The 17,218-nt window shown below is 43.6% G+C and overlaps 1 protein-coding gene across 3 annotated transcripts in view; it reads right to left on the bottom strand.

The window, feature by feature from the left end:
• POLR3E (RNA polymerase III subunit E) overlaps positions 1 to 17,218 on the bottom strand; it is a 38,531-nt gene that overhangs the window by 15,771 nt on the left and 5,542 nt on the right. For all 3 annotated transcript variants that reach the window (XM_039491072.1, XM_039491071.1, XM_039491073.1), the window contains exons 2-13: positions 16,051 to 16,131; positions 14,398 to 14,448; positions 12,442 to 12,519; positions 10,565 to 10,680; positions 7,801 to 7,883; positions 6,307 to 6,414; positions 5,273 to 5,322; positions 4,797 to 4,916; positions 4,247 to 4,332; positions 2,606 to 2,650; positions 2,431 to 2,522; positions 1,399 to 1,519 (exon numbers count right to left, since the gene is read on the bottom strand). In XM_039491072.1, coding sequence (XP_039347006.1) covers positions 1,399 to 1,519; positions 2,431 to 2,522; positions 2,606 to 2,650; positions 4,247 to 4,332; positions 4,797 to 4,916; positions 5,273 to 5,322; positions 6,307 to 6,414; positions 7,801 to 7,883; positions 10,565 to 10,680; positions 12,442 to 12,519; positions 14,398 to 14,448; positions 16,051 to 16,086 — 986 coding nt within the window. In that variant the 5' untranslated portion in view covers positions 16,087 to 16,131. The remainder of the gene's footprint in view (positions 1 to 1,398; positions 1,520 to 2,430; positions 2,523 to 2,605; positions 2,651 to 4,246; positions 4,333 to 4,796; positions 4,917 to 5,272; positions 5,323 to 6,306; positions 6,415 to 7,800; positions 7,884 to 10,564; positions 10,681 to 12,441; positions 12,520 to 14,397; positions 14,449 to 16,050; positions 16,132 to 17,218) is intronic.

Below are 17,218 nucleotides of genomic sequence, written 5' to 3'. Positions count from 1 at the left end.
GTAGTTCACACTAGTGCAAAGAGGGGCTTAGACCAGTGAAGTTTAATCTGGTAACAAACAGAAATAAACTGCACAGATGCAAACTGTGTGCTGGTACAGCACATCTGCGTTAGGGGTCTGCCCCAGCTTAGCTGCAACAGTGGGAATTTCCTTAATGCACACATGTCCAAAAGTGTGTCATCAAATGCTTCGGGCTACATGGCTTCCCCACACATCCCCAAAGGTAACATAAGCCAAAACATTTATCTACCAGACTTAGTTTATTTTTAATTTTAATTTAATACTCAAGGATTTTAAGTGAGAGATGCTATAAATTCCACCAGCGGGGGCACTTGCCACCCCCCCATCCCATTCGGATTGCGAGACTAATTAAATTACATCCATCATCATAAGTGGTCTCCATCTTTGCTGTCTCCAAAGCCCCAATGTCATTCCTGATCATGGGTTTCACGCGACACAGCTGATCAGGGCAAAAGCTGTTTTTCATCCTCACAATAAAAGACTCTATTAGGCTAATCTTACACTTCCAACACTTTTTTCTTTTGGAAGATGAAGGTATTGTAACAACCACAGACACACATAAAACAGTGCTAGCAACTGCTACAACATAAACACCCTTGTGCCATCATTCTGGGAGCTTGTATACAGCATTAGCCGGCTGACAGCATTCCTTTCTGGAGTGATTTAAGGTAGAGTGCATCTGTGTCACTGTACAGGCTATTCATGCAGCAGCTGCAGCCCTAGATCGTGGGTGGCCAAAGCATGGTCCACAGGCTAATGGCTGCCAATGAATGCGAACGTGACCAGTGTTCAGCCTCATCTTTATTACAGAGATGTGGCCTAAAGATGAGACTGCAATGCCCAGCACATAATAAACCATGTGGATGAAAAGGATATGGCACTTGAGACCTGCAGTCTCGCTGGGATACTCAACTGTATTAAAGATTAAGGTGACTACAATAGAATCCATTTTATGAACATGAGGTGCACCCAGCAACCTACTCTCGATTTATCAAATGGATAAACGCTTCCAGAGACCAGCTCTTAGTGACAACAGCAATAAACCAGTAATGAATCCTATGCTGATGGAATAAAGATTTTTCTTCCCAAGAACTGAAGTGGCTCAATACACAAACAAAACAGATCTTATCACAGTTAGACACAATTTTAGATAGCTCAGCCTCTGCCCTGTGGTCATTTAACAACAGCCCTTTGTCTTATGCATAACAGACTACTGTAACAAGAATTGAATTTAATCAAGTATTTCAGTAACTTGGGTTTTGGTGCTTTCAGCTACATTACAGCAGCAAAATGTTAGTGAGGATTCTAAGTCATTGTTCTGATCCACTCCTAACAGGAACGTTAACATTTGACGATAACAAAGAACAGAAACCATACCTTTTTACCACCCAGTTTCCCTGGACCAGCATCGCCACCTGCTGTATACAGCGTAAAACTGCAGTAGAATCGGTCCCAGAACCCAACAAACTCATGAGGTTTGCAAAAGGCATGACCTTCACTAAAGGAAAAGATGAAACACAGTTGTTTAAAGATGCTTTCAATGTTCTATTTAAAGATTCATAGAAGGACTTCTGTTTTTTAAAAATATGGATACACAGATTTTATTTTTTAATATAAAAGACTCCCATCTGTTTACACTGAAATCAGCAGTCAAAAATATTTCACAGCTCCCGAAAAATAAAAGCACTTTAGAAAAAGCACTCCATTTCAGTCAGTCTGCATATGCATTGAAAACATGTCAGAGAATGTTGTGTGCAAGTTAATTGGCTTAACTGATCCCAAATTAATACACTGATAAAAGAAACCATCTATCTCATTCTATTTTTTGAGAGCGATAGAGTCCTCTGACAAGACAGTAAGACTCAGAGACAAAAACTTTAGCACTTGCTATTGTCAAATCATTACAGTTCCAGAAAGATGGGCTAAAGCTGTCTCAGGCTATGTGCAAGAGGCACATATTACTGAAAACCTTCCAGGGAAAGGACAAAGCCGAAGTGGCAGGTTGCTGCATTAAACTCTGAGCTAAAATTCATGCACAGTCTCCACTACCCAGCAGTGGATCAACAGAGACAGGTGTGTCCTGGAAGCAACAGGAGTGGTCTGAGAGTGGAAGTTATTCCAAGGAGTACTCCTTTGGCTGCACGTGCTCAAATTGCAGGTGTCAGCTCTCCAAGCAGTCATGTGTCTCCTTCCCTTCTAGATGAACGGCGTACTCGATCAGCAGTGGAAGAAATACAATTCAGAGCCTAAGACTTAGCCCTAGAAACAAAGGGCCACACAGACTCTCAGCCCTGTAGGATGACAACACGGACACTGCCAGGAAAGGCTACCCTATCTGACGAAAAGGAGGGTAAGTCTAAAGTCATGAAAGGACATGAGGAAGTGGAATGTTTAAAAAATATCGCATACCATTCTTCATCAGGATCTTAATCTGATCAGCAAGGGGTAAAGTTCTCAGCTGTGCCATAGACAGCACATTGCTTGGAGCCACAGGTTTGTCTCTGAAATAAACAAGCAGAACTGTAGCCAATGAAAAACAACATCCTGCCAATGTGAGGTTAGGACATTTCATGCAAACACTTACTTCTCTTCTTCTACATTCGGAGGCATCAGCATCATTAAGTATTCACTAAGGGAAAAGAAAATGTATCAGCCTTAAAATACTTGTATTAGGATTTTCTAAGCTAAAGTACAATGATCTCCTGCTTAGTGCAAATCTTATTTAAGTAAATATTAGCTTCCAAGGTTTTTTTCCCTTTTCAAGGAAGTTCAGTGCTGGAGAAATGTATGAAGACTGTAGTTATAGACACTGAGAACATTTGCTTACAACTGTTTACTACGATTTTTAGCATTTTGCAAGAAATCAAAATCACTAAATTCATTCTGTTACCAGTAACCACTGATAAAGATTTCTACATCACATTCCTTAAATTTAGTTAAGGTGAGGACGGATGGTGCAGTCATCAGTGCACTAGACTGGGACTCTGGAGACCAGGATTCCATTCCCTGCTCTGCCACACATTTACTGACCTTGGGCAAGTCACTTAGCCTCTCGGAGCATGTCTACACTGCAATTAGACACCCACAACTAGCCTGCGCCAGCTGACTCGGACTTGAGGGTCTGAGGCTAAGGGGCTGTTTAATTGCAGTATAGATGTTTGGGCTCAGACTGCAGCTCAGTCTCTGGGACCCTGCAAGGTAAAAGGGTCCCAGAGCTCATGCTGCTGCCCAAGCCCTAGTATCTACACCGGAATTAAACAGCCCCTTAGCCCAGGTCAGCTGGCATGGACAAGCTGTAGATTTATAATTATAATGTAGACATGCCCTTTGTGTCTCAGCTCCCCATTTATAAAATGGGGGATAATAGCACTTCCCTACCTCTCACAGCCGTGTTGTGAGGGTAGTACATTAAAGACTCTGAGGCACTCAGGTACTACAGTAAGTACCTTAGATATATAGTAACAGGCCAGATTCTCTCTTCTATTCCATCTGTGCAATACCCACCCACTTCAGTGTGACTGAGAACGGAATCTGGCCCTATGAATTTTTCATAGACAGGACAGTTCAACGAGATGCCAAATTTTAAAAATAACCCACCAACACCATAAGTGCAAAACACTATGTCCTGTGGCTTTCCCACTATTGGGCCTTGCTTACCCCAGATTATAGCAAAACCATATTAATTATTGCATTCTGGACAGATTCCTGTAACCACCATATACATTTTCCCCCCAAATAGCTACCAAAAAGCAAATCTGAAGCTGAAAAACAGTCACTGTCAAGTACTTTAAGTCTCTATTAAAAATCATAAAATAGATTTTGTAAAACTCATTTATTAATAAAAGTTCTTGACTTTTTTTTTTATTTAATAGTTTCTGGTTTTGATTTAAACCTTCCCCAGATGAGTTTGTAATCCTTGCATTATAGAACTGTGTTAGCGCATAAGAACTAGACAAACTGGATTAATAAAAAAAGTGGCAATGACTAGTTTCACTCTCTTGCCTGAGTGGAATACAAAAAAACAAACAAAAAACCTCACACCACAAATTATATGTGGGGGAGGGGTGGGAGAAATCACTTTTTTTTTTTTTAATTATTTCTGTTGTAACAACCTATTGTTGTTAATAACACAGGCCAGACTTTTAAAGAATATATATATATGACAACCTGACAAATATTCAAAGATTACTGCAAGTTATATAGGATACTAGACCAAAGTTTTTACCTGGGAGATTTAATTAATTCGGTATTCTCTGCCATGCCATGTCCCTGACTGAGTAAATACTGGCGCTCATGTTCGGAACGGCTGTCCTGAGAAAGGTTGGAGAGGAAGAGCAAGACTCACTGCAATGTACAGTAAATGTGCCAAATCTCAAACAGTTTAATTCTTCATTCTCAGGCTCTCCAGTGCTATTAAAATCCCATAGTCATTGTTCTAACATGCAGCTATTGCACTGTGTAAACATCACATCTTGGTAACTGATGCAATACTCTCATACAGCTGCATAGACATTGATACAACACGGGAAAGCTTGAGTTTGTATTATTTTAATACACTGACACATTTACACTTTTTGTTAGTCGATTACCTCTCCTGGCATCAAACTGATTTGATTCATCTGAGCAACTCCCTATCTAATGCCTTAAGGTGCCCAACCCACAAGCAAAGGCCTGGGTTTGATCCTCATACTCAGCCCCCACAACATGTTGCTGACACTACAGCCTGCTGAAGTATGTGAGCATTCAGGCCTCCAGAGCACCCAGAACATACCTACCCTTAAACCATAATAATGCAGATGGACCCAATGCTCTTCAGCTTGTCTCTTCTGCAGGAATTCATAGGACTGAACACGTCGCTGACGGGCTTGTTCGGTCTCTGGTCGGGAGAATCTTACCTACAAGATTTGAGCACCGTTAACTACAGTGCCCCAAACTCTCAAAATGACACAGATTAAAATGGCACAGGGAATTATCTGCAAAAATGTGTGTGCTATATAAAGAAAATACACTGAATGGCAAAGCCAGGGATAGACAGCTAGGAACTAGCTGAACTGGAAATGCTCTTTTGCAGCAGCCCCACCCTTATTATTTCACTTGTTGACTTGATTAAATAGTCAACTTTCCCCTTTCCAAGTGGAGGTTTAATTGCTGAGCACCAACTGCGGTTTAAACTGTCAGCTCAGTATGGATTATTATACTCTGACTGTGCACAGTTTCTTGAACTACCAGTAATAAGGAATCTCAGACATACAGTAATTTGTTTGATGTCGTCTTCGGCTTCATCCTGGGACGAATCACCGGCTGACAAAAAAAAACAAGCCAGGAAAATGAAATTAAAAATATCAAAGATGAAGCAGCCGCAAGAGAGTTTATGACTGTTCTGAGGCTTAGTCCAGGAGAGAGGCATGGTCCAAGCACAGGACCAGGAGCCAGCCACCTCAGCTCTATTTATATAAATACCTGGGTAGCTGTGTCTCTCACCACCACACTATACGAGCACCTCACAAACAAACACTCCTGTGAGGTATGGAAAAATTACAACCACCAGGGGGAATTGAGGCACAGAGACCTGAAGGGGCTGACTCAACATCATACTGGAAGTTTGTGGCAGAGCTGGGAACTGAACTTGCTCCGACATTGAGTCTACGTCTTTAGATTAGTTATTTAACCTATGTATCTTGGTTTCCCCATTTATTAAATAGGGATATCAATATGGTAATGTACTGGTTAGTTTGCATACATGTTCCACTGCCCTCTACTGGATGCAATCAGAAATGCATTACTGGCATAGGCTCTACAAGGCCAATACATAATGGAGACTCTCCTTTAGCTCTCAAGACAGGGGCCTGTGCTTTGGAACAAGACGATCCAAGTTCATTTCCTGTTAATGTTATGTTCCAAATGCCCATGGAACGCAGCACAGTGATAACTGTGAAGACCTAGGTGGCTACAGATTTGTTACAACACTTAACTGACAGGAGTCTTGAGAGGAAGAGCTAATATTTGTGCAGCACAATGAAAAAAGTACTGTATGTTTTATGATGATATTCTACCATCCAGGTGTTCACAGTCTCATGTTACAGACCTTTAATTAATCTGACTGTTAAAAGGAACAATTATTTCCTCTGAGCCAATCATTATATGTTGTTATATTTTAAAACATGCTCAGTGTTTCTTCAGCTATGAATAGCTCTTTCCAGTAACTCCATAACGTCAGTATAACAAAATCTAAAGAGAAACCAAATTGTTCCATAACAAAGAAAACACAGCTTGTAATGTATTCACCTTCATTGGCAGCTTCTCTTTCGCGGTGTTTGGCATCAGCTTTGTCCAAGTAGGAGAAACTTGGCCTCAGTTGTAGAATGCCATGTAGTGGAGTTAGGTGAAGTTCACCTGAAAAATTACAAGTTATTTTCCAAGCCTACAGTTGGCAATTTTCATTTTCCTATCACCTTTGTAATGTCACAGTTTAAATTTAAGACACAGATTTAATAAATTTAAATGTAAAATGAGAATCTTAAATGGAAGATTAATCCAGTCCTTAGTATTTCAAAGAGGTATCAGATTTAAACCCCTTGGTCCAAACCTGCCCCCTACAATTTGCTTTTTGGTAGGATCCAAGCCTGGAAGAGGACCATTTTCTGGATAACATGGCTCAAACTCACATTTCACAAGGTCAGATGATCACAAGATTTCTGCCATTTATGGCCAAAAAAAAATCTCAGAATAGCTCACGAAAGATCAGTACTAATCCAATCCCAACCTGTGATTCAGCCTTGAAGCCCACCCCCAAGATCACAGCCTAAACTGAGCCTGGAAATCAGTAACGTCTCTTTGTCCCTTCTCTAAGTAAGTATTTCTGCCACAAACTGGAGAACAATACCCAGTGCTGGTTCCACAGCATCCAAAGTTTACAGCAGCCCCTGGCCTTCCACACCAATAATGAGTATTTACATCAGGGGTCCCCAACGCGGTGCCCGCGGAGGGAGCTAAATGCGCCCGCGTCCTGACCCCTGGTGGAGCACCTGCCGAAATGCCGCCGAATTTCAGTGGGGATGCCTCTCGATGATGCCGCTTGCCGCCAACAAGTGACGTCATTGAGAGGCGTCACCCCCGAATTTCTGCGGTATTTTGGCGGCGACGCCTCTCGATGATGCCACCAAAATGCCGCAGAAATTCGGTGGCATTTTGGCGGGTGCTCCACCGCTGCCGTGGTCCTTCGTCTGGCGCCTGCCCGACAAAAAGGTTGGGGACCACTGATTTACATCATTATGCCAACAGCAAACTCTGAATAAGGTGACATCAAAAATGTATATAATCCCAGTTTTAGGAAATTCTTGGGACATCAGTATTCCCAGAGGTTTTTAGAATATCGAGAGAGAGGGTTTGGGGGAACAAATGAAGGAGCACAATGTGTGGAGTAAGGGAGAACAGCAATAGAGAGACAGAAGTGAATTTATATACAATATTAAACAATATCTCCTTCAACGTACATGGTTTGAGGCTATAATTCAGTGGTAGAGTTCTGGTGGCATCTACAAGCCCTACTAACTGTTACCTTGTTTACAATGTCACTAGAACACCTTGATGGAATCTCAAGGACTTTAGAACACTCCAAGTAAGTTCTCCCTCATGGTAACTTATTTATAAGGAATTGACAGGCACTAAATAGGAACAGAGGCTGCTAGAGACAAAGAACACAGTTTTCTCATTTCAAACACCCTGCATATTTAAAAACTGATTTATTTCACAAGGTTGGGGAAGGAGAAAAAAAATAACCTTTTCTATAGATAGCAGCAGCATAACGGGAAACGTTACTCGCAGCCTGTGAAGAGCAGAAAGTTTGTCTGTCCATCAGCTTCCTGTAAATAAATTAAACTTTTATGACTATAGTCCACAGATACCACAAAACATGCAAGTGTTAAAGGGCAGAAGCAAAGAGTTGTCGCTCTCTAAATTTAAGTAATTAAACTTGCCGGTCTTTTAAAAATACATATTTATATGTATATTTGCTGATCTCCCACTCTGCAGCATTATTTATTATGGGTACTGCGGAAGTTACAATGTTAACTGTCCCATGTGCTCATTCAATCAGGGGCTCTTTAGAAAGTGCTGAGTGGTGGCTTCCCAGCTATCCAGAGATGCCCTGCTGGAATTACACAGCAGAAGACACTCTACAGCATGGGGCACTGGAGCAGCTACTCTGCTACCTTGATCCTTCCTCTGGGAGAGCTACTGGGTTACATTAACAGCTACCGATGGCCCAGAGAGGCCATAATTCAGCAATGTGTTTAAGCTTCTGCTCAAGGTTTACATATGTCCCCCATGCTTTGATGGCTCATGGCTAGAATTAGCACTGAGATACATTTATTTGGCTTAGATGTTGTTTTATCATTTTTCCAAGGGGCTCAGGCATACAATGGCAGAAAATGCCACCAAGTTTAATTGCACACCTGCCCGAGTTTTATTTTTACCTGATGTCATTATAAGCTACCCTTAGACTACGCAACTAAAATAGGTTAGATAGAAAAAAAATATGCTTCTAATTTTTCCACATCCGACAGTAGTTTGCGAATAGTCACATTCACTAGCTCCCTGAATAGCCAGCCAGCCAATTTCCCCTATTTGTATGCATCCTTCATGATGCAACAGGGGAGCAAAAAACATTCTGAAAAATGGAATGTTAAAAAAACTCACAAAAATCAGTAGCAAGACTCAGGGACAGGTGAGATACCTGAACCCACTTTTAACTTTTTTTTTTAAACTGAAAATTTCAAGTTGACAGTGTCTCTTAAAATGTAAAATGTATAGACCAAGATTTTCAAAATTGACTAGTGATTTCTGGGTGCCCAACCTTAGACGCCATACAGTGGCTATATTTTTTTAAGGGTGTGTGTTCAGAATTACCTGAAAATCAAGCTCCTTAAAGCTGTCTTAAGTTGGGCACCCAAAAATTGACACCCCCCCCTCCCCCAATCACTAGTTACTTTTGAAAGTCTTGGCAACGTGTATTAAAATGTCTAAATTTCTCATATTTGTAAGAGGGCCTATTATGAAAGTTAACCCTAATTGTAAGCTGCAATGTAAAAAGGATGTCAAAGTTCATAAGATGTCAGAATAACCTATAACTTTTTTTAGCCTGCATGGGAATTTACCATTGAAAATAGGTCAAATTATTTTCAATAATGATGTTATCAACAAATGCAAGAAAACCAGAGAGAGACTAAATTAGTCCAAACAAACAAAACAAACAAAAACAAATCTACTGACATGATTCAAGGACTGTGCTGAGGTTGGACTTAAACAAGATATGGGACCAGGAATTAATGGACCAAAATTGGTGTGAAGGATATAAAGCCTAATTGACGGACAAAATAATGAGATGAACTATGCCACCCATTTTTCTCATCTTTGGGTTCTTAAAATAAGAAATGTTGGGGGGAAAAAAAAATCTCTTCCCCCAGTGCATGTCAGCTCAACATCCCCTAGCTCTGTTAGTCTCGTCCCACCTCACCTTCCCCAAACCCAGGACAGAAGAAGCAGACCAGACCAGACCAAAGGACATTCTTCCTGAGAGGAAGGCCAGCAGGCCTTACTCCTCTTTAAGGAATTTTGTTTTTCACCTGGGAGTCCTGAAAGCCATTATATCATCATGACATCCAGTCCTCAGCCCATCAGTGGGGATACCCAACTGCCAGCACCACAGAGGCACCTAAGATTCTGTTCTGTTTGTGTTACTTTCTGCCTGCCCCCGCAATTCCTCTCTCTTGCGGTTTTCCACTGAATCCTAAACTGCACTACAACAGCAAAAACAGAGATGAGATGTAAATAGCCCTGTCTTGTCTAAGGAGAAATGACCCAATCAGATGACATCCCTGACCTGAATATGAATCAGAGTCCAGGCACCAGGTGTCATGGTCACCTGCCAGCCAAAGTATCCATTCACGATTGACCAGCCGGCCAGTGTTCCAAAAACACCAACAAAAGCCATATTTCCCCCACCTTTTCTATCCTGCCTCTTCTCCACCTTGTGTCTGTTTGTCTGTTAAACACGGGAGAAGCGAATACCCTTTGCTCATCAGGACTGACAGTAAAATTAAACCTTCCTTTTAATCAAAGAATGGTTGATAATGAAAATAAGGCTGATATTTTGTCTGCAAAAGGAGAGAGACTTTAATATGTTTTATTTAAGTCTGTTTTGCAGTGTCATTCAATTTCAGTTTCAATATAAATGTCTGGTTTAATTTCTTCTTCTTCCTTGTGTTTGATCAATAAACTTTCAACTTAATGAGGTATGGTTTTGGGTGTTTGCTAGAAACTGAGTAAGCCAAGGCCTCTGTAGAGAAAACCCAAAACCTAAGTGTCACTGTTTTAATGCTGAACAGAGAAGGAGTTTATAAACATCTCTAACTTTTTTGGTCCTTGAAGTCATTACAACAGGCCTTCAGATTGCATATTTGCTTGCTCTGCCCCTTCCCTAAAAGCTTGGTGGGAAATCTGACCATTTACTAGAAAAGAACGTCAGAGCAAAGAGGATACCTACGAGGAATAGGTACTAGTTTCATCTGTGCAGGTGCCATCCACATTGAGAGCGATCTGTTCTCCTTTGCTGCGACAGTAGTTGGGATTCAAAGTATCAATGGCCATGTCAAGTTCAACCTAATCACCAATAATTAAGAAAACACCAATAGTTAGCATAGTGTAATCACCAAATATTCATCCATCTTCAACCAAACTTAGGTTCCAATCTCACAAAGACTAACGTATGTTTAACATTATGCCTACAAGCAGCATAGTCAATGGGACAAATCACCTGCATAAGATCAAGCATGTGCAGGACTGATATACACTGTCATGCTGTATATAAGTGTCATTTGCAGACGCCCAACAAAAGCTACCGTATTTGATCTGTACTTCAGGAACGGCTTTTGAAGATGTATCATTTACACTGTAGATGGAGGTCCAAAATTTAAGATTCTCCCTTTACATCACCAAATTTTTTTTTTTTTTAAATAGCATACACAACTCGCTCAGAGTTACAGCTGCCCAAGCCCTGCCGCTCTCAACATATGTCAGCAAATCTATTACAAAGCACCTTCTTTCAGGTGTTTACCTCACACTCCTTTCCAGTGCATCATACCCAAGTTTAGATGGATGTTTAAAGGCCAAACTCTGACTCTCAAAAGCAGCTCAGAATTCTCATTGACATCAATGGAAATGTACATAGCCACTGGAGGGTAGAATTTGGGCATTATGGCTGAGATTTTAAATGGGATTTATAGGAACAATTTCCCATTCAAATTAATGGGAGTGGAGAGCCTAAGTGCCCTTAGGTAGTCTTGGAAAAAAGTGTGTGTGTGTGCACGCACGTGTGTGAGAGAGATTACGACATTGTCAGACAGCTTTGTGTAAGAATATCACGGTCCCCTTCCCTCTCTCCTGCCACCAGGTCTATTCAGAAATTCTGCCGCCCAATGCATTTCCGCAAGACTTGGGCAATGAAACACCATACTATGTTCCATCTAGTGGCAAAGAGCCCCGTTCTGATCTTACAATGGTTTTATGTCAGTGTAATTCCATTGGCTTCAGTGGAGTTTCTCCTGATTTACAACTATGTGAGAGGAGAATCCGGGTTACATATGGCTCCTTGCAAAGCGTGGACCTGACCCTGCAAGCTTTCAGAGGCATGTGGATCTCCCACAATTTAAAAAAGAGAGCTGCACAACAAGGGCCCTTCATCGAAACACAGACAGGGGAATTCTCTTTGGGAAAAGGTCCATTAAACATTACAGCCTTGATTCTGACCTGACGCTAACGATACATCTGTAACCTCACTGATTTCGAGAGTTACTCTTGATTTACACTTGCCTAAGTGAGAGCAGTACCAAGCCCTACCACTAATACTAAAATACAGAGCATGTCACCAGAACCCAAACGTGCTCTAGAAATAAAGACATATGAAAAATGCTCTTTAAAATATGGAGTATTAGCACAAGCATCCCCAACCTGAACTAGAATTATCACACGCTCAGCTACAATGGCTCTCAGGGGTGGGATTTCAGTATTTTTATACTAAAGGAGTATCCTCTGCATCCAGGGCTTTGGAACTGTGCTCCAGCTCCAGGCAAAAACCTGCAGCTCCACTGCTCCGGAGCTGCTCCGCCCTCCCTCTTCAGGCTCCACTCCAAAGCCCTGTCTGCATCACTGCTTCACCCACTTCTCTGCAAAGCAAACTCCATGCTGGAGAAAGCCCTCTTTAAAATTTCTCAAATACTCAAAGAACTAACCTAAGAGATGCAGTACCACAAATGGCTGCATCACCACAACAGCTGATTATTAATAATTATATGTATAGCGGTAGCATCTAGCAGCAGAGCACAATTCATATTTCCTAAGCACTAGCATTACATGATGCCCCACCTTTTGCTGCTTTGGTTTTATCTTTGCCGACAGATGCGTCACATCATCATACGTCATGGAAGCTGGACGAATAGGATACTACAAAACAAAAACATTTCACAAAGTGTCTTTCATGCAAAGTCTCAACATGCCTCACAAAAAATTAAAACTAACTAACTGACCCTTCTCTTCCCCACCCCACTTGTGTATACCCACTTCCCAGATGATTACAATGCACAGAAAAATGACTTGACTGGTCTGGTGAGTCACTGGCAGAGCTGGGAAGAGGGCCCAGAAATCCAAACTCCCAGTCCTTTGCTCTAGCCACTACACAACACTCCCTACCAATGAACCATGATATACAGATTTTTTTATCCAAGAATTTCAAAGTGCTTTACAAAAAGGTGGGTGGGTATTAATATCCCCATTTCACAGAAGGAAAAATGAGGCACTGAAAGATTAAGTGACTTGGCCAAGGTCCTCTAGGAATTCAGTAAAAGAGTGAATTAGAACCCAGATCTCTTGACTCCCATTTCCCAGCTCTAATCACTATGTGACTGCTTCCTCCATAACACATGGGAGATGTTTGCAGTGTTATTGTAACTGAGTCAGGCCCAGGATATTAGAGACACAAACTGGGTGAGGTAATATCTTTTATTGGACCAACTTCTTTTGGTAAAAGAGTGCTCTCATTAACTGGAATTATGAGCAAAAATCTTAGTAGCATCAATACAGTTAAACTGCTTCACAGATGTAGAAATTAATAATTCCAAAAGCAGAGAAGCCAAAATTCTTTTCAACTCTCTATACTACCCACTGCAGTTTCTCTTTCTCTGCCCTGTATCATCACCAGCCATCCCTTCTTCTGGCACTATACTATGTGTTTGAATCGCCCAAGGCCTAAACAGGCCCACCTAAACCCAACCCTCACATAAATCCAAGGCCAAGACAAGTCTGCAGCCCCAATGCAAGGAACTGCATTGGGAAATCCACCAAATGCTGCCACGCTAGTGACAAACCCTTGCACTGCCAATAGGTGCTAACACACAGGAAACAGCATAGCAAGTGAAACTGGCCAGCATCACCCAGTAGAAGTCGTACTAGGGCAGGGGCGGGCAAACTTTTTGGCCTGAGGACCGCATCGGGCTTCGTAAATTGTATGGAGGGCCGGTTAGGGGAGGAGGTCATGGCCCAGCCCCCACCTCCTATCTCCCCGCCCCCCCGTTCCCTGACAGTCCCTCTGGGACCCCTGCCCCATCCACACACCCCGCTCCTTGTCCCCTGACCACCCCCTGCCCCCCACCACCCCATCCAACCCCTCCTCTCAGGCCTGACGGCCCCCCCAGGCCCCTGCCCCATCCAACCATCCCTTCTCCATGGCCTCTGATGCCCCCTGGAACCCCTGCCCCTGATTGCTCCCTGCCACCCCATTCAACCCCCACTCCTTCCTGACTGCCACCCCGGGACCCCTGCCCCCATTCAACCCCTGTCCGTCTCCCCAAACTGCCCCGACCCCTATACACACCCCTGCCCCAACCACCACCCTGAACTCCCCTGCTCTCTATCCAACCCTCCCTGCTCTGTGCCCCTCACCGTGCTGTCTGGAGCACTGGTGGCTGGCGCCGGGCCACGCCGACGCCACCACCATGCAGCACAGAGACCGGGTCAGGCCGGGCTCTGCAGCTGCGTTGCCCCAGGAGCTCAGAGCCCCACCGCCCAGAGCATTGCACCAGTGGCGGAGTGAACGAGCTGAGGCTGCGGGGGAGGGAGGAAAGCAGGGGAGGGGCTGAGGGCGAGCTTCCCTGGCCAGGATGTTGGGGGCTGGGCAGGACAGTCCGGCCCACGGGACATAGTTTGCCCACCTCTGTACTAGGGCATGCTAGGAGCTGTTAGAATCTATGTTAACATTAAGAGAAGTTACTGCTTTATTAAATAATTATTCTTTAAAAATTATATCCAAGAAGTCATCTAGAATACCTGGAACATATACAGCTTCTCCGACAGGCTTTTGGCCAGGTACACATCAATCTAGCAAAGCAAAAGAAACAAGTTTAACCAGACTGAAAGCTACAATTGCTGATGTACTCAGACCTTACTGAAAATGCAGCCATCTGTTCTCAGGTTACTAGAGCTGGGAGAAACTTGACTAGTTTGGGGTTTCACTATGAATGCTGAACCTAAGTCAGGACCATGGATCTTTTGGCAAACCCAACCTCTGCTAATTTTCCACACGAAACTCAGCAATGCTGTATATTTTTGCCATGACACAAGGCAGAGGTCAGTGGCTTTGGCTGAGTGTTGGGGTCTCTCAAAGCAAACTCAGGGCATGGCCAACACACCTCTCCTGAGACAAGGGAAAACAGCTCCCATTGGGGTTTGTGTGAACCTAATACCATAGTATCTCACAGCTCTAGAACAGTGTTTCTCAAACTTGGGATGCCGCCTGCGTAGGGAAAGCCCCTGGCAGGCCGGCCAGGTTTGTTTACCTGCTGCGTCCACAGGTCCGGCCGATTGCAGCTCCCACTGGCCACGGTTCGCTGCTCCAGGCCAACGGGAGCTGCTGGAAGCGGTGGCCAGTAAGTCCCTCGGCCCGCGCCGCTTCCAGCAGCTTCCATTGGCCTGGAGCAGCGAGCCGCGATCGGCCAAACCTGCGGACACGGCAGGTAAACAAACCAGCCCAGCCCACCAGGGGCCTTCCCTACACAAACAGCGTCCCGAGTTTGGGAAACACTGCTCTAGAAGAAACTCATGTCTCTCTTTGGTAATAGTGAATGTAAGGTGAGTAACTAATACCATTTCATAAAAGGCAAAATTAAAAATGAGAGATGGGATGAACATGCTCAGAACCCCAGCTCTTTGCCACAAACACCTAGAATTCATGGAGGTTTCATGAATATTACAAGTGGGCACTGCCACAGAATGGCAGCCATTTTGGATACTTATGTGGTCCTGTCAGCTCCCACTCCTGCTGGCCACATCCCCTCCCCGAATACCTTCCCTTTCCTGGCACCTTCATAGTGGCCCTTGTGTGTGAATTCACATAAAAAAATCAATAGGACACCGCAGCCGCTATGATGATCCTTTTAAAAGCAGAATGGTCCAAAAGTCCTTTCAGACTAGAACCAGATCTCAACTGTTTGTTTTAGCAGGAGCAGTGAACACATTTACCAGTAATTTCATTTTTATAAGCTTTTAATCCAGAAAAGTAATTCTATTTAAAATTGTTCTAACTTTCCAAAGTGAAATTCAGTGCACATAAAAGATGCCAGATGATAAATCCGGAGACTGATCCTCTATTTATACATGGAACAGATAAAGCAGTGATGCTAGCTTCTCAATGCTGACCCACCAAGGTTCCTCATCCCTGACTTGGAACACAACCTCAGGGATTAAAGGCTGGAACAGTTCTCCATGCCAAGTCTGCCCACAAGAGTGCCAATTTGTTTTGGTATTAAGGACACCTGTACACTCGCTCCTGGGTTCAGATCACCTATTTCCTTCAGGCACTGTAGGTTTTTGAGCATCAGATGCCAGTTAAACCCAGGGAAACATTCTTTCAGAGTGCAAAAGGCTAAGAAAAATGAATTTCAAGAAAGCCATACACTCACTAATGACCCAATGTAAATTTACCTCTTGTATAATTGGGTCATCTTCTTCATTTGCCATGCTAAAATGGGAAAAGCAATGTTTCAGGTCCTTCCTTTGCACAATCTGAAAGAGAGGGAAAGTACTGTATCAAGGATGGTTTTCTAAGAGCTATAGTTCCCCCATTCATAATTTCCATCTTGTGTACCATCTGCAGCCTAGGATCTTTCCTTGCTCACACTGTTTGAGTTCCTTTCAATTGAAGGGAATTTTATTTTTTGGAAAGCAGATTATGGGGAATACATTTGTGTGGTCTTATTTCTTCCTTCCTCCTCTTTTGCTGGCTATGACACTTTTGTACAGTATGTATTTTAGTTAGGCTGGGCAGAATTCGATTTTTTTCTAATGTTGACAATAATGATTGTTATTTAATATTTTTTTTAATTATTAAACTATTTTTATTTTACAGCTGCAGGAAATGATGAGGGGGGATAGAACCAGGATTAGGGCGGCAGTGACAGCGGGGCTGCAGGGGGCTCCCTGCATGGCCAAGGGGCTCAAGACACCAGGGTGCAAGGTGAGGGGAAGGCTGCGGGTCCTTGCCTTGTACAGCAGAGACCCACAGCCAGGAGTACAAAGGTGACAACAAAGCCCTGGCCTCGGGTTGCTGCTGAACAGTTCCTGTCCAGGGACGGCTCCTAAACTCCTGGCTGGCGAGTGAGTGAATGGGGCCAGGATAGCAGAGCTGCACAGGTTCCCAGCATGGCTGCAAGGCCTGTGATCTCTGATGGTGCAAGGTGTGGAAGAAGCTGCAGTCTTGGTGGGTCAAAGCAGAGACTCTGTGGCCAGGGCTGTGAGGAGGAGGGCAAGTCCTGGCTGCGGAGGAGGATACCCTGCTATGGAACAGCTCCTGCCTGGGGACAGAGCCATTCAGCAGCAAGGCGGCTACCCCCACAGCCAAGGGCTCAAACTCCTCCGTATCACAGTGCTGGCCTGGGATGGTCTCTGCTTCACCAGGCCAGGATTGCAGCGTTCCCCACAATTTATGCCTCCAAGGATCATGTATCATCATCCCTGTGGCCAAACAGAGAGCCCACTGAAGCCCCACTGTCATGGGATTGAGGCCGTGCACTGCCACTGGAGAAGTGACACCAGATCCCTGCCAGTGCAAGGGGTGAGCGGGGGGGGGGAAGGCTGCACTCCCATGACTGTT

This window comes from Mauremys reevesii, linkage group 10, assembly GCF_016161935.1.
Source record: "Mauremys reevesii isolate NIE-2019 linkage group 10, ASM1616193v1, whole genome shotgun sequence".
Classification (NCBI taxonomy): Eukaryota; Metazoa; Chordata; order Testudines; family Geoemydidae; genus Mauremys; species Mauremys reevesii.
The sequence above is the reverse complement of the archived record's forward strand: the minus strand, read 5'-3'. Positions and strand labels throughout refer to the sequence as shown.